The sequence below is a fragment of the Nerophis ophidion genome, linkage group LG10 (genome assembly GCF_033978795.1).
Source record: "Nerophis ophidion isolate RoL-2023_Sa linkage group LG10, RoL_Noph_v1.0, whole genome shotgun sequence".
NCBI classification, from domain to species: Eukaryota; Metazoa; Chordata; class Actinopteri; order Syngnathiformes; family Syngnathidae; genus Nerophis; species Nerophis ophidion.
In genome coordinates, this window is record NC_084620.1 from 42363796 (window position 1) to 42389631 (window position 25836).

The 25836-nt window shown below is 40.3% G+C and overlaps 1 protein-coding gene across 4 annotated transcripts in view; it reads left to right on the forward strand.

The window, feature by feature from the left end:
• The window catches only part of drap1 (DR1-associated protein 1 (negative cofactor 2 alpha)), a 38247-nt gene extending 13736 nt beyond the window's left edge, over positions 1-24511 (forward strand). The window contains exons 7-8 of one of the 4 annotated variants that reach the window (XM_061913829.1): positions 23780-23901; positions 23970-24511. In XM_061913829.1, coding sequence (XP_061769813.1) covers positions 23780-23901; positions 23970-24343 — 496 coding nt within the window. In that variant the 3' untranslated portion in view covers positions 24344-24511. Of the gene's footprint in view, positions 1-553; positions 1272-20329; positions 21084-23779; positions 23902-23969 lie in introns of those variants that run through there. The other 3 variants (XM_061913830.1, XM_061913832.1, XM_061913831.1) reach the window with 3 other exon arrangements.
• Positions 24512-25836: the final 1325 nt, after the last annotated feature.

The window sequence follows — 25836 nt, forward strand, 5'->3', positions numbered from 1 at the left end:
CAGCAGCTCAGTACGTCAATAGCTGCATTAGTGAATTACCTCCCTTGGAATGCGGCACCACTAAAGTACATATATTAACAATATCTCTAATATATGATTTAAATAATGTTGTTGGCCGTCTTTGGACAATTTTTAAAAGCCTTTTTGGGAGATATAGACAACTCCCATTAGCCACTTGTTAATTGTTAGCCACCTCATACTTGCCGTATATTACAAATTAAAATGCATAAAAAAGGGAAAACATGGGTTCTTAGAGACTGCAAAATAAAATAAAAAAAATGCAGTTTCCACTTTTATTGTATACAGGTTGGTTTGTATGTAAAATATAAAAATGCCACCCCATTTTCATCCTTTGATTTTCCTTTATGCGGCTCTTGGTATTAAATGTTTGGATACCCCATTTGTAGATGCAGAAAAAAATATATTTTGGTGTTTTTCGGGCAAAAAGAGAAAATGGAGTTTGTTTACCACAAGTGGTACTCAGTTAGAGAACACCACACCACTGGCATTGCAGCTACTTAACAATCCCACCTCGACATGTCTCTCGCTACAGCACCAACAACCCCCAGCACATGCACATGGGCATCATGGCGCCCGCCCAGCCCCACGGCCATGTGGCTTTCGCCCCCCACCCGTCCATGATGAGCACGGCTCCGCCCCCACCTGCCCCCGCGCCGCCGAAAAATGAGGACTACGACGATGAAGACTATGACTCTTAGCCAACCTCGACACATAACTGCCCCCCCCCCCCCTCCATTTGAGTTTATTGGAGAAAAAGACTTCATCAAGAGGCCACTGCAGGAAAAAAACAAACTGGTTGTACATTACATGTATTTTCTTTTTAAATACAGCTTTTATTTAATTCTAGAGAATATTTTTAAGAAGTTCAGTTCCAATTATCAGACAGCATAGGTGTGGTTTGTGTTGTTTTATATCTTTTTTTCTTTTCGACACTTTGGTGCAGGTAATGATAACATACTCGACTGTCATTGGCTCTCATTTTAATTGGCTTTTAAATCAAAAAATGCTGCTCGGCCAACGCATCATCAGTGCTAAGTTTGTTTTTAAAGTTGTTATTCCACCCTCCTTTCTCCTTTTTTTCTGTGTTGTAGTTTTGACCCCGACCCCGCCCTCGCTCCCCTTTTTTAAGATTATTTTTAATGTGAAAGCGAACATGGTATGTTTCCAAATATGCAGTCAAAGCTGAATTGTAAACTTTTTATCGTTCTTTTTATTTTGTGTGGGTGAAATAAAAGAAAATCCGATTTCAATGTGTTTATTATTTACCCATCGGAGTGCTTAGTTATTAAACATAATTCCTCCAATCCTTTTTATTACGCCCAAAACTACTTTTTTTTTTCCATTTCTTAACCTATTCAAATCATTCTAACATGAACATGTTCAGTTCATTCAGGACATGCAGGCTACTTACATGAGCAACAATCATCATCACTCTATCTTTAATTCCACTTCTCCGCACCAACACTCCCATTGGAAAACCAAAAAGGTTCCGCATTTCTCAACTTACGCAATTTATTTCAACATCAACACATTCACGACATGATGGCTAACTTAACACATGCACATTCTAAAAGACACTAGCATTTTCCCTTGCTTCCATGTTAACCACAACACAAATTTCAGGGGATCTACAAAAAAGTCAGGGTATCTATTTACCATCCAACCATCTTCTTCCGCTTATCCGAGGTCGGGTCGCGGGGTCAGCAGCCTAAGCAGGGAAGCCCAGACTTCCCTCTCCCCAGCCACTTCGTCTAGCCGCCCCGTGGCCTCCTACCGGTTGGACGTGTCCTTAACACCTCCCTCGGGAGGCGTTCGGGTGGCATCCTGACCAGATGCCCGAACCACCTCATCTGGCTCCTCTCGATGTGGAGGAGCAGCGGCTTTACTTTGAGCTCCTCCCGGTTGACAGAGCTTCTCACCCTATCTCTAAGGGAGAGCCCCGCCACACGGTGGAGGAAACTCATTTCGGCCGCTTGTACCCGTGATCTTATCCTTTCGGTCATGACCCAAAGCTCATGACCATAGGTGAGGATGGGAACGTAGATCGACCGGTAAATTGAGAGCTTTGCCTTCCGGCTCAGCTCCTTCTTCACCACAACGGATCGGTACAACGTCCGCATTACTGAAGACGCCGCACCGATCCGCCTGTCGATCTCACGATCCACTCTTCCCTCACTCGTGAACAAGACTCCTAGGTACTTGAACTCCTCCACTTGGGGCAGGGTCTCCTCCCCAACCCGGAGATGGCACTCCACCCTTTTCCGGGAGAGAACCATGGACTCGGATTTTGAGGTGCTGATTCTCATTCCGGCCGCTTCACACTCGGCTGCGAACCGATCCAGTGAGAGCTGAAGATCCCGGCCAGATGAAGCCAACAGGACCACATCGTCTGCAAAAAGCAGAGACCTAATCCTGCGGTCACCAAACCGGAACCCCTCAATGCCTTGACTGCGCCTAGAAATTCTGTCCATAAAAGTTATTAACAGAATCGGTGACAAAGGGCAGCCTTGGCGGAGTCCAACCCTCACTGGAAACGTGTCCGACTTACTGCCAGCAATGCGGACCAAGCTCTGACACTGATCATACAGGGATCGGACTGCCACAATAAGACAGTCCGATACCCCATACTCTCTGAGCACTCCCCACAGGACTTCCCAAGGGAGACGGTCGAATGCCTTCTCCAAGTCCACAAAGCACATATAGACTGGTTGGGCAAACTCCCATGCACCCTCAAAAACCCTGCCGAGAGTATAGAGCTGGTCCACAGTTCCACGACCAGGACGAAAACCACACTGTTCCTCCTGAATCCGAGGTTCGACTATCCGGCGTAGCCTCCTCTCCAGTACACCTGAATAAACCTTACCGGGAAGGCTGAAGAGTTCGATCCCACGATAGTTGGAACACACCCTCCGGTCCCCCTTCTTAAAGAGGGGGACCACCACCCCGGTCTGCCAATCCAGAGGTACCGCCCCCGATGTCCACGCGATGCTGCAGAGTCTTGTCAACCAAGACAGCCCCACAGCATCCAGAGCCTTAAGGAACTCCGGGCGGATCTCATCCACCCCTGGGGCCTTGCCACCGAGGAGCTTTTTAACTACCTCAGTAACCTCATCCCCAGAAATAGGAGAGTCCACCACAGATTCTCCAGGCACTGCTTCCTCATAGGAAGACGTGTTGGTGGGATTGAGGAGGTCTTCGAAGTATTCCTTCCACCTATCCACAACATCCGCAGTTGAGGTCAGCAGAACACCATCCGCACCATACACGGTGTTGACAGTGCACTGCTTCCCCTTCCTGAGGCGGCGGATGGTGGTCCAGAATCGCTTCGAATCCATCCAGAAGTCATTTTCCATGGCTTCCCCAAACTCTTCCCATGTCCGAGTTTTTGCCTCTGCGACCGCTGAAGCTGCACACCGCTTGGCCTGTCGGTACCTGTCCACTGCCTCCGGAGTCCTATGAGCCAAAAGAACACGATAGGACTCCTTCTTCAGCTTGACGGCATCCCTCACCGCTGGTGTTCACCAGCGGGTTCTAGGATTACCGCCACGACAAGCACCAACTACCTTGCGGCCACAGCCCCGATCAGCCGCCTCGACAATAGAGGTGCGGAACATGGTCCACTCGGACTCAATGTCCAGCACCTCCCTCGTGACATGTTCAAAGTTCCTCCGGAGGTAGGAATTGAAACTTTCTCTGACAGGAGACTCTGCCAGACGTTCCCAGCAAAACCTCAGAATGCGTTTGGGCCTGCCAGGTCTGTCCGGCATCCTCCCCCACCATCGCAGCCAACTCACCACCAGGTGGTGATCGGTAGAAAGCTCCGCCCCTCTCTTTACCCGAGTGTCCAAAACATGAGGCCGCAAATCCGATGACACAACTACAAAGTCGATCATGGAACTGCGGCCTAGGGTGTCCTGGTGCCAAGTGCACATATGGACACCCTTATGTTTGAACATGGTGTTTGTTATGGACAAACTGTGACGAGCACAGAAGTCCAATAACAAAACACCATTCGTGTTCAGATCCGGGCGGCCATTCTTCCCAATCACGCCTCTCCAGGTTTCACTGTCGTTACCAACACGAGTGTTGAAGTCCCCCAGCAGAACAAGAGAATCACCCGAGGGAGCACTCTCCATTACTCCCTCGAGTAATTGAGAGTTCCACTGGGTTGGAGTTCCACTGGGTTGAACTCCAACGTGCAGGCTTTGAGCCGGGGGGGCAACAAGAATTGCCACCCCAGCCCGTCGCTTCTCACTGCCGGCCACGCCAGAGTGAAAGAGAGTCCAGCCCCTTTCAAGAGAAGTGGTTCCAGAGCCCTTGCTGTGCGTCGAAGTGAGTCCGACTACATCCAACCGGAATTTCTCTACTTCGCGCACTAGCTCAGGCTCCTTTCCCCCCAGTGAGGTGACGTTCCACGTCCCAAGAGCGAGCTTATGTAGCCGAGGATCGGACCGCCAAGTGCCCTGCCTTCGGCTGCCGCCCAGCTCACATTGCACCCGACCTCTATGGCCCCTGCTATGGGTGGTGAGCCCATTGGAGGGGGGACCCACGTTGCCTCTTCGGGCTGTGCCCGGCCGGGCCCCATGGGTACAGGCCCGGCCACCAGGCGCTCGCCATTGTGCCCCACCTCTGGGCCTGGCTCCAGAGGGGGGCCCCGGTGACCCGCGTCCGGGCGAGGGAAATCTGCGTCCTTTGTTTTTACTTTTCATAGAGGTTTTCGATATCTATTTATCATACCATATCTCCAAAATTTCCACAGTTTCGGTCATTTCACATTCTGAACAACAAAAATGCCCAGTAATGTTGAGAATTTTTAATATATCCACATTTCTCAAATCATTCCAACACAAAACATAGCTAATCAAATAATGAACGCAAAATCGAAATTTCCCAAAATTACATATTTCCCATAACAATGAGTTCTCGTTCAGTTTAGACAGACAAACTTTGATCCACAAGGGAAATTGTTCCACAAAGTCGTCGGCGGTCACTCGAACGAGTATGACGATCCTCCTGGTAGGGGTGTATCTCTCCATGGAGGATGCCTGTGCGTGACTTAGTTTAGTGTGGGGAGACTGGTGCACAGACAGTCACCACACGATCCTTGACAGAATCGGGTCAGCGTCCAGTGGCATGGACTCCCAAGACGACTGGGGACCCTTTTCTGCTGCAGCCTTCTCCCGCCATCGCAGCCGTTGTGGTAGTTCTTAAAACTACCATTTTCTGCCTGCTACGCCATTCTTCACTGTATGCCTGGCTAGGGGGCAGTCTGGTACTAGGCCTTTGCCAAGGGCCAACTGGGGTAACAGTATTAAAGGGGTTAACCTCCTAGTGCCCCAAGACCCCAAAGAGGAGCCTCCACTGCCGGACACTTTAACATCATACACAGGACACTTTAACGTCATGCCCAGGACCTTTCCACACATCTGCTTAGTTACAAAGAATGTAAAAGGTAAGCATGAAAAGGATAATGCAGGTATTAAGTAGACAAAAAATGTACCAAAATAGCAATATAAAATATAACATATGTAATATTTACATATTATATATGTAGTATATTATACTGATATATTGTTATATAATACATACAATATATGACAAATTCCAATTATCATTTTCAATATTACCATATATGTAACAGCTGCAGCAAAAAAAGGGCAGCATAAAATAGAGAGTAGATCCAGTAGAAAATTACATTATGAACAAAGAGAGGTAGCTAACATAGTGGTCAGATAATAGACACATATCATCCATTGCTGTATGGCGAGTGATTATACAGCTGGATGTAGTGCGGAATGAAGGACTTCTTGAATCAAACACTGGGGGAATGAAGCTGAAGGAGCCTGTTGGACTATGAGCTCCGCTGTACCTCAATTTTCTGGTGGAATGGGTGGGCTGGATTGTCCATGATGGCGAGCAGTTTGTCCAGTGTCCTCCTGTCCCTCACTGACACAAACGCCTCCAACTGTGTGCCAATAGTTTAGCAGGCTTTACGGATCAGTTTTTCCATCCGGTATTAGTCCCTTTTGCTGGTGCTGCTCCCCCAACAAACCACTGCAAAGTACAGGGCACTGGCCACGACAGACTGAAAAATGATCTATAACAGCTTGCTGCACACATTAAAGGACCTAAGCTAAGGAAAAAGAGTCTGCTCATGCCCTTCTTGTATCCAGCTTTGCTGTTGTCCTTCCAGTCCAGTCGGCTGTTCAAGTGGATTCCCAGGTACTTGTACTGCCACCTCCCGGCCCTGGATTTTCTTTTTGAAGTCGATAATATTTTTTTTGTTTTTGCCAAAATTCCATATTTTTTATTTATGTGTCGCGACTCGTCCAGCGTGTACCTTGTGTTCTGCCCGAGTGCAACTGGGATAGGCTCCAGCCCCCTTGGCACCCTTCGAAAGACAAGCGGTAGAAAAATGAATGAATGGATCGACCCGACAATTCAAATCATTCCAATGTCAAAACATTCGGGCTGTCTATTTTTGACATTTAAAACCCCCCACAAAAAACAAGGTTTCTCAGAATTCCACTCTTTGTAGCCCCATGCAGTTTTTTTATTATTATTTTTTTTTCTCAAACATTCAGACTAACAATTTGTTTACATCCTAAAACTTCCCACTCCCCTTGTAATTGCTAGGTTGAACACAACATCACGCTCAAATACATTTAGATTTACCATTTAAATTTAAGGTTTACATTTTAACATTTAGGACTAACATTTAGATATTACTAACATTAAATGCAACATTTACATTCATCATTTAATGTAACATATTTCCTTGAATTGCCGCCGGAGTGCTAATTAATTTAAAACCTCATCTCACTCATGCGTTTTCCAAAATCATGCGGTAAAAGTAAGCATGCGCTAATTATTTTAAAACCTCTTCTCACTCCGGCACTTACCAAAGGTATGCAGTAAAAATTTGAGTGTGATGTAAGCTTGGACCTTAAATCCTACTGATTAGCTCTTAATCTTCTTCCCTTATGCGATTTCAAATTTCCGGTATTGAAAACAGCCTCCTCCATTTTGAAAATGATTACAGGGGAAGTGTCACTCGTGACGTCACGAGTTTGACCAGGCGGTAATACTAAGCTTTGAGTGTTTCAGAGTTGGACATGTGTTTTACTGAGGTGGCTAACTATGATGCGTGCAGTTTATCAAAGCAACAAACAAACAATCGGAAAATCCCCGTTACTGAGGTGGCTAACTATGATGCGTGCAGTTTATCAAAGCAACAAACAAACAATCGGAAAATCCCCGTTACTGAGGTGGCTAACCATGATGCGTGCAGTTTATCAAAGCAACAATCAAACAATCGGAAAATTCCTGTCGTATCAATTCCTAGATATGGTCGTAACTATACTAAATGCACCGGGCATAATAAACACAACATTATTAATATTGCTACTACGGATAATTTGATCAAAAACTCCCTAAAACAGCCCACTACCTATAATATAGGTTTTTTAAACATAAGATCATTGTCTCCTAAAACGTTGTTAGTTAATGATATTATCAGAGACAACAATCTTAACGTCATCGGTCTCAGCGAAACCTGGCTTAAACCAAACAACTTTTTTGCGCTAAATGAGGCATGTCCTCCTAACTTTACACATGCGCATATTGCCCGTCCGCTCAAAAGGGGTGGGGGGGTTGCACTAATATACAACGAAAACTTTAACCTTAGTCCTAACATAAATAATAAATATAAATCGTTTGAGGTGCTTACTATGAGGTCTGTCACACCGCTGCCTCTACACCTGGCTGTTATCTACCGCCCCCCAGGGCCCTATTCGGACTTTATTAATGAATTCTCAGAGTTCGTTGCTGATCTAGTGACACACGCCGATAATATAATCATAATGGGGGACTTTAATATCCATATGAATACCCCATCGGACCCACCGTGCGTAGCGCTCCAGACTGTAATTGATAGCTGTGGTCTCACACAAATAATAAATGAACCCACGCATCGCAACGGTAATACGATAGACCTAGTGCTTGTCAGGGGCATCACCGTTTCCAAAGTTACGATACTCCCGTATACTAAAGTATTGTCTGATCATTACCTTATAAAATTCGAGGTTCAGACGCATGTTCGTCAAACTAATAATAATAATAACTGCTATAGCAGCCGCAACATTAATACAGCTACAACGACAACTCTTGCTGACCTACTGCCCTCGGTAATGGCACCATTCCCAAAGTATGTGGGCTCTATTGATAACCTCACTAACAACTTTAACGACGCCCTGCGCGAAACCATTGATAACATAGCACCGCTAAAGTTAAGGCTCCAAAAAAGCGCACCCCGTGGTTTACAGAAGAAACTAGAGCTCAGAAATTATTATGTAGAAAGCTGGAACGCAAATGGCGCACGACTAAACTTGAGGTGCACCATCAAGCATGGAGTGATGGTTTAATAACTTATAAACACATGCTTACCTTAGCTAAAGCTAAATATTACTCAAATCTCATCCACCGTAATAAAAACGATCCTAAATTTTTGTTTAGTACGGTAGCATCGCTAACCCAACAAGGGACTCCTTCCAGTAGCTCAACCCACTCAGCTGATGACTTTATGCAATTCTTTAGTAAGAAAATTGAAGTCATTAGAAAGGAGATTAAAGACAATGCGTCTCAGCTACAACGGGGTTCTATTAACACTGACACGGTTGTATATACGGCGGATACTGCCCTCCAAAATAGTTTCTCTCGTTTTGAGGAAATAACATTAGAGGAATTGTTACAACGTGTAAATGGAATAAAACAGACAACATGTTTACTTGACCCTCTTCCTGGGAAACTGATCAAGGAGCTCTTTGTATTATTAGGTCCATCAGTGCTAAATATTATAAACTTATCACTCTCCTCGGGCACTGTTCCCCTAGCATTCAAAAAAGCGGTTATTCATCCTCTTCTTAAAAGACCTAACCTCGATCCTGACCTCATGGTAAATTACCGACCGGTGTCTCACCTTCCCTTTATTTCAAAAATCCTTGAAAAAATTGTTGCGGAGCAGTTAAATGAACACTTAGCGTCTAACAAGCTATGTGAAACCTTTCAATCCGGTTTCAGGGCAAATCACTCCACGGAGACAGCCCTCGCAAAAATGACTAATGATCTATTGCTAACGATGGATTCTGATGCGTCATCTATGTTGCTGCTCCTCGATCTTAGCGCTGCTTTCGATACCGTCGATCATAATATTTTATTAGAACGTATCAAAACACGAATTGGTATGTCAGACTTAGCCCTGTCTTGGTTTAACTCTTATCTTACTGATAGGATGCAGTGTGTCTCCCATAACAATGTGACCTCGGACTACGTTAAGGTAACGTGTGGAGTTCCCCAGGGTTCGGTCCTTGGCCCTGCACTCTTCAGCATCTACATGCTGCCGCTAGGTGACATCATACGCAAATACGGTATTAGCTTTCACTGTTATGCTGATGACACCCAACTCTACATGCCCCTAAAGCTGACCAACACGCCGGATTGTAGTCAGCTGGAGGCGTGTCTTAATGAAATTAAACAATGGATGTCCGCTAACTTTTTGCAACTCAACGCCAAAAAAACGGAAATGCTGATTATCGGTCCTGCTAGACACCGAACTATATTTAATAATACAACTCTAACATTTGACAACCAAACAATTAAACAAGGCAACACGGTAAAGAATCTGGGTATTATCTTCGACCCAACTCTCTCCTTTGAGGCACACATTAAAAGCGTTACTAAAACGGCCTTCTTTCATCTCCGTAATATCGCTAAAATTCGCTCCATTCTGTCCACTAAAGACGCTGAGATCATTATCCATGCGTTTGTTACGTCTCGCCTCGACTACTGTAACGTATTATTTTCGGGTCTCCCCATGTCTAGCATTAAAAGATTACAGTTGGTACAAAATGCGGCTGCTAGACTTTTGACAAGAACAAGAAAGTTTGATCACATTACGCCTGTACTGGCTCACCTGCACTGGCTTCCTGTGCACTTAAGATGTGACTTTAAGGTTTTACTACTTACGTATAAAATACTACACGGTCTAGCTCCATCTTATCTTGCCGATTGTATTGTACCATATGTCCCGGCAAGAAATCTGCGTTCAAAGGACTCCGGCTTATTAGTGATTCCCAAAGCCCAAAAAAAGTCTGCGGGCTATAGAGCATTTTCCGTTCGGGCTCCAGTACTCTGGAATGCCCTCCCGGTAACAGTTCGCGATGCCACCTCAGTAGAAGCATTTAAGTCTCACCTTAAAACTCATTTGTATACTCTAGCCTTTAAATAGACTCCCTTTTTAGACCAGTTGATCTGCCGTTTCTTTTCTTTTTCTTCTATGTCCCACTCTCCCGTGTGGAGGGGGTCCGGTCCGATCCGGTGGCCATGTACTGCTCGCCTGTGTATCGGCTGGGGACATCTCTGCGCTGCTAGTCCGCCTACGCTTGGGATGGTTTCCTGCTGGCTCCGCTGTGAACGGGACTCTCGCTGCTGTGTCTTGGATCCTCTTTGGACTGGACTCTCGCGACTGTGTTGGATCCATTGTGGATTGAACTTTCACAGTATCATGTTAGATCCGCTCGACATCCATTGCTTTCCTCCTCTCTAAGGTTCTCATAGTCATCATTGTCACCGACGTCCCACTGGGTGTGAGTTTTCCTTGCCCTTATGTGGGCCTACCGAGGAGGTCGTGGTGGTTTGTGCAGCCCTTTGAGACACTAGTGATTTAGGGCTATATAAGTAAACATTGATTGATTGATTGACATGCTAATTATTTTGGGAAGCGAGTTTGACCCGGCAGTAATTCAAGGCAGGCGCATACTATATGCCCTGCGGCAATTCAAGGAAATACGGTATACATCAAATGTGAGGAAAATTTGATAAATGTGAGAAACTGAAGCTAAATATTGAAAATACATTAACTAGAAAAGTGTGATTGAAAAGAGACAATCTGTAGAAAATAGATGGTTGGAGAACAGTGCATGTATCCAACATTTTCACAGTTTTCAAGTGAATTCTTCTTTGTCTCTCGCATGAAAACTGTGAAAATGTCGCATACAAGCACTGTTCTCCAACCATCAATTTTCTACAGATTGTCCCTTTTCAATCACACTTTTCTAGATAATGTATTTTCCATATTTAGCTCAAGTTTATTATATTTATCACATTTTCTTCACATTTGATATATATATATTAAATGATGAATGTAAAGGTTGCATTTAATGTTAGTTATATCTTAATGTTAGTCCTAAATTTTAAGATGTGAACCTTAAATTTAAATGCTAAATCTAATTGTTAAACCACAGTGTTAAAGGTGCTGTTTGCAATTTCCTCACCGTTATGTTTTTCAAAACAAAAAACATATAATAATTGTCTATATTTTTTTACAAAGTTTTTATGTCATAAAATGTTTTTTTACAGGCCCGAATAAAATGTTTGTTGTTCACTCACCATGTTTCGTCAACATGATGAGGAGCATGTGCGCGCATACAAAAGAAGAAGCAGTCCGAAAGAAGCAACGAACGATTTTCAGTCATGTTATGATGGAATATATATTCAATGACAGCTAACGCTAGCCATCTAAATGGCTCTTATTACCTAACAACACCTAAAGCTAATGCGTTAATACGTGCGAGAAGCCGTGAGGGCGGGATAGCCCCTTTTAAATCTGATTGTTACATAACAATTGGATTTTGGAGCTTTCATGAATACTGAACGTGACCACAGATGCTGGACAGCAGGCCAACATTTTCGATTTAAATTCTGCTCGGCGGGAGGCACAGATTTACAATAATAAGCGACATGATTGTGCTGCTTGCTGTGCGCTAACTAGCTGAAATGCGAGCGCAAATCGGTAACCGGGCAACCAGGCGCTATGGGAGTTTGGACTGTTTTGGATCACACAAAGAGTGACAGGCGTAAGGTACGATATCAGTTGAAAGTAAGGTACGATATCAGTTGAAAGTAGGGATGTCCGATAATATTGGAGTGCCGATATTATCGGCTGATAAATGCTTTTAAATGTAAGATCGGAAAATATCGGCATCGGTTTCAAAATTATCGGTTTCAAAAAGTAAAATGTATGACTTTTTAAAATACCCCTGTGAACACGGACAAAGCGCCAATAAACCTTAATGGCACTGCCTTTGCGTGCCGACCCAATCACATAATATCTACGGCTTTTCACACACACATAAGTGAATGCATGCATACTTGGTCAACAGCTATACAGGTCACACTAAGGGTGGACGTATAAACAACTTTAACATTGTTACAAATATGCGCCACACTGTGAACCCACACCAAACAAGAATAACAAACCCATTTCGGGAGAACATCCGCACCGTAACACAACATAAACACAACAGAACAATGAGCCAGAACCCCTTGCAGCACTAAATCTTCTGGGACGCTACAATAAACACACGCCCCCCCGACCCCGCCCACCTTAACCTCTTCATGCTCTCCCAGGGAGAGCATGTCCCAAATTCCCAGCTGCGGTTTTGAGGTATGTTTAAAAAAAATTATGTTCTTTGTGACTTCAATAATAAATATGGCAGTGCCATGTTGGCATTTTTTTTTCCATAACTTGAGTTGATTTATTTTGGAAAACCTTGTTACATTGTTTAATGCATCCAGCGAGGCATTACAACAAAATTAGGCATAATAATGTGTTGATTCCATGACTGTATATATCGGTATCGGTTGATATCGGAATCAGTAATCAAGAGCTGGACATCGGCAAAAAAGCCATTATTGGACATCTCTAGTTGAAAGTGTCACTAGCTGTCAAAGCTAGTGACAGCTTTTAGTTGGCTGCTTAGCAACAATAAAACATATTCTAGGGAGCAAACCTCTCAGCCTAGTACGGTCGGGATCAGAAATTTGAGTTCTAAGAAACCGATGATCTGAGGCATGATGTGAACATGTTGATGCAAAATATGAGATTACTGACGAAAACATGAGTAAAACTAAGATCTAGGACAGTGGTTCTCAACCGTTTTTCAGTGATGTACCCCTGTGAACATTTTTTAAAATTCAAGTACCCCCTAATCAGAGCAAAGCATTTTTGGTTGAAAAAAAGAGAAAGAAGTAAAATACAGCACTATGTCATCAGTTTCTGATTTATTAAATTGTATAACAGTGCAAAATATTGCTCATTTGTAGTGGTCTTTCTGGAACTATTTAGAAAAAAATATATAAAAATAACTAAAAACTTGTTGAAAAATAAACAAGTGATTCAATTATAAATAAAGATTTCCACAAAGATTTCATCAACTTAAAGTGCCCTCTTTGGGGATTGTAATAGAGATCCATCTGGATTCATCAACTTCATTCTAAACATTTCTTTACAAAATAAAATAAAAAATCTTTAACATCAATATTTATGGAACATGTCCACAAAAAAACTAGCTGTCAACACTGAATATTGCAATGTTGCATTTCTTTTCACAGTTTATGAAATTACATTTATATTTTGTTGAAGTATTATTCAATAAATATATTTATAAAGGATTTTTTAAATTGCTGCTATTTTTAGAATATTTAAAAAAAATCTCACGTACCCCTTGGCATACCTTCAAGTACCCCCAGGGGTACGCGTACACCCATTTGAGAACCACTGCTCTAGGAAACTAGATAGGAAAAGTCAAATAAAGAATGTCTGTAATCACAGAAAGACAAATTATTTTTTTGAGGATATAAAGAAGTTCAAAGATGAAATGAAGCTTCTCAGAGAGGGCAGCCCATCAGTGAGACAGGAGATGAAGCTCCTCTGAGAAGAATGTAGCATTGTGCCAACAGTTGATTGCCATTGATTGATTGATTGAGACTTTTATTAGTAGATTGCACAGTACAGTACATATTCTGTACAATTGACCACCAAATGGTAACACCCGAATACGTTTTTCAACTTGTTTAAGTCGGGGTCCACGTTAATCAATTCATGGTACAAATATATACTATCAGCATAATACAGTCATCACACATGTTAATCATGAGAAAGGACGCAAAAGAAAAAGGCTCCGCTTTTGCTACCGGAGTTTTTGTTTATTCTGAAGATTTTGACCACTGATTTGCGATCACAGCCACAGGAGAGTAACCTGGCATCCTTGACCTCATTTTGGTCAGTTGTGAGGCACTGATACGCTGAAATAAGGCAAGTTGGATGAGACGTTTGCCTCAAGCCATCGGCGCCTTACCGCAGCTCAAAGCGGTTGCCTAGCGTTTACAGCTGTTAAAGTGCTTCCAACGTCGCAGTGTCATAAGTTGACAGACTAACACCTCAAATTGATCTGTGAACAACACAAGGTACGCATTGTTGGAACAACCAAGTTAAACGTGCTGCAAGTTGCTAAAGTAATTGCCGTTTAGGACACAAGAGGCACTGACGTCATCGATCTGCCGCTATGCCAAAAGCTAAAGGGAAGACTGAAAGCCCGAAGCCTTCGTTGTCAGCCGACACAGGACACAACTGGAACCAAGTTTTGAGACTGGACACAGGACATGATAGGGAACAAGGAGTACTACTAAAAATACTCCTTGAAATGAAAGAAGAAATTAAAAAAATAAAAAAATATCAGAAAAAAGCAATGGAACAAGATGTGAAAAGTCTGCAGCAAAATATTGAAAGTCTGCAAACTCAAATCATCACCAGAAAAAATGAAGTCTCTGATATGTGCCAACAATTGAAGACCTTTCAAGAAGATATGCGCCAATAAATGAAGACCCTCCAAGAAGAAAACTACATGCTGTGGAATATCATAGATGAAATGGAGCAGGATAAACGAATGAATGATATCATCGTGACAGGGCACCGAATTAAACCAAGATCCTATGCGAAAGCTGTGAATAATGAAGGTGAACCAGATGAAATGGATCTTGTCTCGGCAGAACAGCAAGTGGTCAACTTCCTGCAATCAAAGGAAATTGAAATCGACATTAATACCATCGAAACATGCATCCCACTGAACAGAAGAGACAACAACCCCACTCCAGTCGTGCTCGTGAAATTCGTAAACAGAAAATCTAAAATGGCATTGCTGAGACAGGGAAAGAAGCTGAAGGGAACAAATGTGTACATGAATGAGCATCTCACTAAACGTAATGCTGGAATCGCCAAGAAAGCACGCGACTTGAGAAAGCAGGGAAAAATCCAGGGAACTTGGAGCGCCAACTGTAAAATCTACATCAAGCTGAATGGAGGTCCAGAAGCAAGAGTAATTGTTGTCAATGACATCAAAGACCTGGAAAAATTTTAAGTTTACACAGCTTCCACAACAACGATGATAATGGACTCTGACAGAAAACAAGCACCTAAATTCAACATCAACACTACTACACTGCAAGGGGCGACTAAAAAAGAAGACTTAGATTCAGGTCTGCATCCATCTACACTTATAGAGATTATTGAAACGACATCAAAGATTGTTGAGCAAGGAAATATGGAACTACAAAACTTCTGCAACAAAGAGCACAAAAACCAGGATTTGGAAAACGATATAGATCCAGATACAATTTTTTTCCCCCACATTAGTAATAATTGTTTTTATTACACGGATGAGCAACATAATAGCAACATTAAAAGTGACAACAAATTGTCAATTATTAATTTTAATAGCAGAAGCTTGTATGCAAACTACAACAACATTAAGAACTTTTTGGAACACATCAACGAACCCTTCAAAGTGATCGCAATCACAGAAACATGGATTGATGATAAAAAAGGAATAGATTTTGATCTGGAAGGATATGAACTAAACTATATTAACAGAACCAACAAAAATGGAGGAGGAGTAGCTGTGTATGTGATGAAGAACCTGAACTACAAAATGTTAAAAAAACATGTCGTTTGCCATAGATAATATCTTAGAATGTATTACCATTGAAATATGTCAGGAAAATAGCAAAAACATAGTAATTAGTTGTATATACCGATCACCTAAGTCAAGTATAGAAACATTTGAAGAATGGATTAAGGCAACTTACATGAACAATGGTAAAAAAATAATTTTCTTATGCGGTGACTTTAATATTGACTTATTGAACCCAAACAAGCAAAAGTTTATTGATGACTTCATTGATACAATGTACAGCATCAGTTTATATCCTAAAATTACAAAGCCAAGCAGAATCACAGGACACTGTGCCACGCTTATTGATAATATTTTTACTAATGATTTTGATAATAACACTACAAGTGGTTTCCTTATAACCGACGTTAGTGATCATCTGCCAGTTTTTACAATATATGATGGAAACTGCAAAAAGAACCCGGAAGACAAAAGGACATTTCAAAGACTGTGCACAGAGAAGAGGATGATTGCTTTCAAAACTGAGCTACAAAAGCAAGGTTGGGACAATGTGTACAATGAAGAAGAGGTTGATGAAGCATACGAACATTTCTTAAACAAGTTCATAATACTTTATGACAAACATTGTCCATGGAGACAACTCAATAGTAAACAGAGAAAGAATAATCAACCATGGATGACAAAAGGATTAAAAAAATCTTGTAAGAAGAAGAATACGCTATATAGAAAATTTATAGTACAAAGAACTACAGAGGCAGAAGTACAAAAAGTATAAAAACAAGTTAACAAACATACTACGATAATGTAGAAAAGAATATTACAGTGAATTATTGGACAGAAACAAAAATAATATGAGAGCAACATGGGGCATTCTCAATAGCATTATTAAAAATGGCATTAAGAGGGATTACCCCCATTACTTCTTAGACGGAAATAAACATAATGACAACATAAAGGAAGTAGTTGAAAGCTTTAATAACTACTTTGTAAATATTGGACCAAAATTGGAAGAAAGGATTCCAGACTATTATGATACCATAGAGCGAAATCCCAACTCCATGCTCCTCAGTAATGTGACACAGGAGGAAATAGTTAAAATTGTGAAAAAATGTAAATCAAAGACTTCAACTGATTGTAATGGAATTGATATGGATACGATAAAAAAGGTGATTGATGAGATCTCAGGACCATTAATGTTTATTAGTAACCTATCATTTCAAACAAAATGAAAATAGCTAAAGTTGCACCAATTTATAAGACTGGTGATAAACATCTATTTACAAATTATAGACCTGTTTCTTTACTTCCACAATTTTCTAAAATCATTGAAAAACTGTTCAATAACAGATTAGAGAGTTTCATAAATAAATATAGAATACTCTAAGAGAACCAATATGGATACAGAGCTAATGTTTCAACTTCAATGGCTTTAATTGAAATCACAGAAGAAATTACCAATGCAATAGATAGTAAAAAATGTGCGGCAGCAGTGTTTATGGCTCTAACTAAAGCATTAGACACAATTAATCACAATATTTTAATAAAAAAACTGGAACGATATGGCATCAGAGGTTTAGTCTTAAATTGGATAAGAAGTTATCTAACGAACAGGAAACAATACGTGAAGCTAGGCGAACACACTTCTACAATGCTAAATATTTCCTGTGGTGTACCTCAGGGATCAATACTAGGACCTAAATTATTCAATCTCTATATAAATGACATTTGTAAAGTTACAAGAGATTTAAAGTTAGTATTATTTGCGGATGATACAACAGCATTTTGTTCAGGAGAGAACACACAGTGGATAATACAAATAATAACAGAAGAAATGAACAAATTAAAAAAATGGTTTGACAAAAACAGACTATCATTGAATCTCAGTAAAACTAAAATAATGCTATTTGATAACAGTAGAAAAGAAAGTCAAACACAAATACAAATAGACGGAATAGAAATTGAAAGAGTAAATGAAACCAAATTTCTAGGTATATTGATTGATGATAAATTGAACTGGAAATCTCATGTAAAAAATATACAACCTAAAGTTGCAAGAAATACATCAATAATGAATAAAGCCAAATACGTTCTAGACCAAAAATCACTTTATATTCTTTAATGCTCAGTAGTGTTACCATATCTGAGTTACTGTGTAGAAATATGGGGAAATAATTACAAAAGAACACTTCATTCACTAACAGTGTTACAAAAAAGATCAGTTAGAATAATACATAATGTTGGGTATAGAGAACATACAAACCCTTTATTTATTGAATCAAAGATACTGAAATTCCATGACATAGTGGAATTGCAAACAGCTAAGATTATACACAAAGCAAACTATAACCTGCTTCCCAATAATATACAACAATTCTTCTCAACAAAAGAAGAGAAATATAATCTTAGAGAAAAATGTAATTTAAAACATTTGTATGCACGTACAACACTTAAGACCTTCAGTATATCAGTATGTGGAATTAAATTATGGAATGGATTAAGCAAAGCAATCAAACAATGAACCAATATGATCCACTTCAAGAAACTCTTCAAACTGGAAGTGTTTACAAAGTAAAAAAATGAAGAACCATGATAAACATTCTGATTTTACTCATCCATTCATTCTCAAAATAATCTGATTTATCTCATCGTATGTAATAAAACTTACTTCACCAATTATTTATTTATTTATTTATTTGTATTGTGATTACTTATTACTTATGGAGTATACATTGTGAATACATTGAGAACAGGAAGTCAACAAAAGTTTTAGCAACTGTTATGTAAAGAAAAGGGGTAGGATTAAATAAGCTCTGCTTCTTCCTACTCCTTTTCGAACATGTTGAAAAGAAACTGGAAATTGTGATGTATCATGTTGTATGCTTGCATGTTCGAAATAAACTCAAACTCAACTCAACTCAAACTCAACAGAGTATATATATTGAATTATTTAAATTATTTACAATCGGGGGATGGGATGTGGTTACGTTTGGTTGATATCAGCACTTCAGTCATCAAGAATTGCATCATTAGAGAAATGGACATTGAAACAGTGTAGGTCTGACTTGGTAGGATATGTACAGCGAGCAGTGAACATAGTGAGTTCAGAAAGCATAAGAACAAGAATATACATTTGATTATTTACATTTGATTATTTACAATCCGGGGATGTGGAGGGTGGGAGGGTGTTAGTCAAGGGGTGAAGTTGCCTGGAGGTGTTCTTTTAGTGCGGCCATGCAACAAGACCTCCCAGATCTGGAGAATATCAGAGACCAGATTGATTAGAATACCCATCCATCCATCCATTTTCTACCACTTGGAGGGTCCTGGGGCCTATATCAGCTGCATTCGGGCGGAAGGCGGCGTACACCCTGGACAAGTTGCCACCTCATCACAGGGCCAACACAGATAGACAGTCAACATTTACCCTCACATTCACACACTAGGGCCAATTTAATGTTGCCAATCAACCTATCCCCAGGTGCATGTCTTTGGAAGTGGGAGGAAGCCGGAGTACCCGGATGGAACCCACGCAGACACGGGGAGGATATGCAAACTCCACACAGAAAGATCAGATCCGGACCCTGAGAATGAACTCAGGACTACACAGGACCTTCGAATTGTGATTAGAATACCTGATTGAATAATGCCGTCATTGCAGGGCTGCGCATCACACCCAGATCCTATGCCGGAGCAGTTGACAGCAAAGGAGAACCAGAGGAAATGGATGCTGCTTCAACAAGTAGTCAACTTTTTGTTATCAAAGGATGTTGATGTCAACATTAACACCATCGACGTGTGCATTCCACTGAACGGAAGAAACAACAACACCACATCACCAACGTCATCGTGAAGCTCGCCAATAGGAAATCAGAAATTTCTCGTAGGGGGAAAAACTGCAAAATCAAGCTGAAAAGAGGTCCGGAAGCAAGAGTACTTGTTGTCAAAGACATTAAGGATCTGGACAAATATTGAGGTTCACATTGCTTCGACAACAACGATAATGGAGTCTGACAGTAAACAAACCGTTACATTCATCATCAACATCACTGTGTTCCAAGCGATTACTGAATAAGAAGACCTGGATTTAGGAACACATTCAACGACACTCAAGGATATTCAATAAAGAAACACAAAAGATTGATGAGCAAGAAAAAATGTAACTGAAAACCTTCTGCAACATAGACAATGAAAGTCTGGAAATGGCAATAATAATATATAATAATTGTTTTTTACTTACAAAGATGGGATAGGGTGGACTTTTTTTTAATTTTTTTTTTTTATTTTATTTTATTATTTTTTTCCCAAGATGGCGCTGCTGTAGTGGCTGCTGTTGGAGGGAGCTTTGTGCTCTTGTGTCATCCTTTTGTGTTTCCCTTTTGTTTTCATGTGTTATTATACTTTTTTGCCTTTTGGTCTGAGACCCTTTGGGACTGTGTGACAAGGGGTAGCACTTTCGTGACCTCTGTGGTGCTTTTTTGTGGACTTCTGGATCTGCCTCCCAGGAGCCTTTTGGCCATGGAGACCAGCTGCTGGGTGTCTGCCACACCGGAGTCAGTTTGGAGGGACTGGATGAGATGCGGATGAGGGGACAGGGCTGCGGAGCTAGCACTGAGCGCTGGGACGGAGAAGCTTTGCGGTGTCTTGGCTGGGTGAGCAGGTGTCGGACACCTCAGTCTCCTTGGGCGTGTCCTCGCTCATCCATGCGGACTGGACACTGGCCGAGAATGGAGTCGGCTTTGTTGGGTCTGCTCCTGTCTCTGGCCATGCTCCCTCCATCCCAGCAGACGATGGAGTGGAACGCCGCAGAGGCCACCACAGTGTATATGTTTCTTGTACTTTTTATTCATAGCTGTATGTAGAAGTGTCTGGTTGTATCTGCTGCATTATTGCTTTTTATGTCCTTTTTGTTCTTTGATGTTTGATGTTTCCCTCTTACACACATGTAAGAGGGATGTGTACTATGGCTATGAGTTGTTTTTTTCCCTTGGTCTCAGTCTGCTCCCCCTCTCCAGGGCCCAGGCTAAGACCGATTTTTTTAAATTTTATTTTAATCTTCTATTTTTTTCTCCCATTCCCCCCCCTTGTTTACCTGTATCTCATCTTTTTTGTAAGGGGCGCTGGAAGCCGGCAGACCCGTCAGCGATCCTGTTCTGTCTCCCTGTAATGTTTGTTTGATATTGAATGGGATTGTGCTGAAAACTTAAATTTTCCTGAGGGAACTCTCCTGACTGAATAAATAAAGTACTATCTAATCCATCTAATCTAATCTAACTTTGTCAAACACATGAAAGCAGGAGTGAAACATTAAAGATCACAGAGGACATGAAAGACATTAGAAGGGCGCAGAGCTGATGCAAACAGCTGCCACTTCTATTCCTACATAGCAGTGGTTCTCAACCTTTTTTAATTCAAGTACCCCCTAATCAGTGCAAAGCATTTTTGGTTGAAGAAAAGAGATAAAGAAGTAAAATACAGCACTATGTCATCAGTTTCTGATTCATTAAATTGTATAACGGTGCAACATATTGCTCATTTGTTGTGGTCTTTCTTGAACTATTTGGAAAAAAAAGACATAAAAATAACTAAAAACTTATTGAAAAATAAACAAGTGATTGAATTATAAATAAAGATGTCTACACATAGAAGTAATCATCATCTTAAAGTGCCCTCTTTGGGGATTGTAATAGAGATCCATCTGGATTCATGAACTTCATTCTAAACATTTCTTTAATCTTTAACATTAATATTTATGGAACATGTCCACAAAAAACTAGCTGTCATCGCTGAATATTGCATTGCTGCATTTCTTTTCACAGTTTATGAACTTACATTCATATGTTGTTGAAGTTTTATTCAATAAATATATTTATAAAGGATTTTTGAATTGTTGCTATTTTTAGAATATTTTTAAAAAATCTCACATACCCCTTGACATACCTTCAAGTACCCCCGGTGGTACCCGTACCCCCATTTGAGAACCACTGCTACATAGAGCTACAAAAGTAAAACAACGGAAAAATAAAAAAAATTGCAATAATTTACACATATTGCGCACATACGATTGATTACCCCATGCATGGACCAACAAGAAAAAAACAAAACCACCACCTCAACATCTATATACACCACGGGGGGCACTGAAGGGACAGACCCAACAAAGTGACCATTAGAGCTGACCATGTGTGGTCACACACATACGTACACACACGCACACTAGTGATGGGTCCGGCAACACCGATGCATCGTCGCATGCGTCGGGCTCATAAAGCAAAACCCTGTGTCGGTGGTGTGTACCGCTTTTTGAAAGACACGTGACCGTTAATGAGCTGTTTTGGTCACATGACCGATACGCGAACTGCGTCGAACTGACGCCTGCGCGCCAAACTGTGCTCTTAAGGAAGCACATCTGTCAACGAGATGCTGCTGCCAACAGAATCGCCGCACTTCTGTCATTGGTCATTTGTAATTTATCGTCGTCGGAGATAATTTCCGCCGTGTGGGAATATTTTAAACATATATCGGAAAAAAAGGTATTTGTGTTAATTTCCTTGTCGTTTCATCCTGTTCTCTCAAAGTTTCTACTTGATCTGTTGGTAGGGGTGTAACGGTACGTGTATTTGTATTGAACCTTTTCGGTACAGGGGGTTTCGGTTCGGTACGGGGGTGTTTCTAAGCTAAAGCCTTAACAAGTTGCTTTGCTTCTTCTGCCTCTGTCTCAGCACCCAGCATTGTCCCACCCACACAAGCATCTGATTGGTTACATTAAAAAGCGGTAGTAGCCAATTCCTTCGAAAGCTCAGTTGGTAGAGTGGAGGACTGTAGTTGCTCATGCTGCGTTCCTTAGGGCACTGGTTCAAATCCAGCTCGATGGATCACTCATTACGTTTTTACCATGAATTGATTAACGTGACCCCGACTTAAGCAAGTTGGAAAACTTATTCGGGTGTTACCATTTAGTGGTCAATTGTATGGAATATGTACTGAACTGTGCAATCTACTAATAAAAGTTTCAATCAATCCATCAATCAACAGTGCGTATTCAGACCGCATGTTAAAAAAAAAAAATAATAATTCTTAGTCCACAAGTATCCTCATTCACAACTCGTTCTCTTAGATTTCCATGTTATGATACATGTTCACATTATTTATTGACTGTATCTAAGAAAGATAAAAATATATTTTTATTTAAATGAAGACATTAAATAATCCTAAATGAAATACAATGACTTGGTTTATATTATTGTGTATACTAGGTCAGGGGTAGGGAACCTTTGGCTCTAGAGCCAGATGTTGCTCTTTTGATGACTGCACCTGGCTCTAGGATAAATCATAGCTGACATTGCTTAACACGATTAGTAATTAATAATTCCGCTGGTAATCACAGTGTCAAAAATAACGTTCAAAATATTAAACATTCTCATGCATTTTCATGCATCCATCCGGTTTCTACCGCACCTGTTCAAGAAGTCGCATTAATGGTAAAAAGTGTTTTATTTATTCTTAGTTAGCCTCAGAAAAACAATGTTATTAAAATAGAATAAGAGACTTATTATACTCTAAAAATGTTGGTATTTCTTAAAAATGTATGTATATAGTAGTATTCAGTGTTAAAAAAATAATAATTATATGGCTCTCACGGAAATACTTTTGAAAATATTTGGCTTGTATGGCTCTCTCAGCCAAAAATTTCCCGACCCCTGTACTAGGTCATAAAATCAGTGACAGTTGAGTTGGTCCATAGGTTGCCTGTAGGGATTTTTTTTATGTCCAGCAGATGTCAGTATTTAGTGACACAGTATCGACACAGTATCAATACAGTTTTGCAATGTGTCGAAACGCTTCATGACGCCTCATCAACCCATCACTAACGCACACAATATATTGCCAAAAGTATTTGGCCACCTGCTTTGACTCACAGGAACTTAAAGTGTCATCCTATTCCTAACCCATAGGGTTCAATATGATGTCGGCCCACCTTTTCCCGCTATTACAGCTTCAACTCTTCTGGGAAGGCTGTCCACAAGGTGTGTTTATTGGAATTTTCCACCATTCATCTTCATCCAAATGCGCACTGGTAAGGTCACACACTGATGTTGGCCGAGAATGTCTGGCTCTCAGTCTCTGTTCTAATTCATCCCAAAGGTGTTCTATCGGGTTCAGGTCAGGACTGTGTGCAGGCCAGTCAAGTTCATCCAAACCAGACTCTGTCATCCATGTCATTTTGGACCTGTATTTGTGCACAGTCATGTTGGAAGAGGAAGGGGCCCATTCCAAACTGTTCCCATAAGGTTGGGATTATGGAATCGTCCAAAATGTTTTGGTATCCTGGAGCATTCAAAGTTCATTTCACTGGAACTAAGGGGCCAAGCCCAACTCCTGAAAAACAACCCCGGACCATAATTCCTCCTGCACCAAATTTCGCACTTGGTAACCTCCAAACCCAGACTCGTCCATCAGATTGCCAGATGGAAAAGCGTGATTCTTCACTCCAGAGATGTCGTCTACACTGCTCTTGAGTCCAGGGGTGATGTGCTTTACACCACTGCATCGGACGCTTTGCATTGGACTTGCTGATGTATACCTTAGATCCACCTGCTCGGTCATGGAAACCCATTCCATGAAGCTCTCTGCGTACTGCACGTGGGCTAATTGGAAGGTCACATGAAGTTTGGAGCTCTGTAGCAAGTTGGCGAACTCTTTGCACTATCCGCTGACACCTCTCTGTCTGTTTACGTGGCCTACCACTTGAGGTTGAGTTGCTGTTGTTCCCAAACTCTTCCATTTTCTTACAATAAAGCCAACAGTAGACTTTGGAATATTTAGGAGTGAGGAAATTTTACGACTGGATTTGTTGCACAGGTGGCATCCTAAGGTAGTTCCACGCTGGAAATCACTGAGGTCCTCAGAGCGGCCAATTCTTTCAAAAGTGTTTGAAAAACAGTATCCATGCCTAAGTGCCTGATTTAATACAAGTGATTCTGATTCTGATCATTTGGATGGGTGGCCAAATACTTTTGGCAATATAGTGTATGTATGTATATATATATGTATATATATATATATATATATATGTATATACATATATATATATATATATGTATATATATATATATATACATATATATATGTGTATATGTATATATATATATGTATATACATATATATATATATATATATATATATATATGTGTATATGTATATATATATGTATGTGTATATATATATATATATATATATATATATATACATAGATATATATATATATATATATGTGTGTGTAGATGTATATATATGTATGGATATATATATGTATGTATATATATATATATATATATATATGTATATATATATATATATGTATATATATATATATATATGTATATGTATATATATATATATATATGTATATATATATATATGTTATATGTATATATATATATATATATATATATATATATTTATATATATATATATATATATATATATATATATATATATATATATATATATATATATATTGGATGCCAGTTCTATGATTAACTACATTCCTCCATAAAATAGATAAAAATCTCTGATGAATTTGTTTATTATTAATATTATATTGTTATAATATTATTTGAAAACATTACCAAAACATTCACTTAAGTGGCCGGAGAGGACAGGTCTAAAAAAATATATATATATACTGTATATATTGTTTTTTTGCATCTTTTTTTAATCGATCACTAATAGTAACAAATAAGAATTGTGGTTCATTAAGAAATCTATTTTTTTGGACACCCCTGGTGTATGTACACAGTCCTAGAGAAGCAACTGACAATTTGGTGTCATACTGTTGTTAGGATGGAATATACCAGTGGTTCTCAAATGGGGGTACGCGTACCCCTGGGGGTATTTGAAGGTATGCCAAGGGATACGTGAGATTTTAAAAAAATAGTCTATAAATATCAACAAATCAAAAATTCTTTATAAATATATTTATTGAATAATACTTCAATAAAAGATGAAT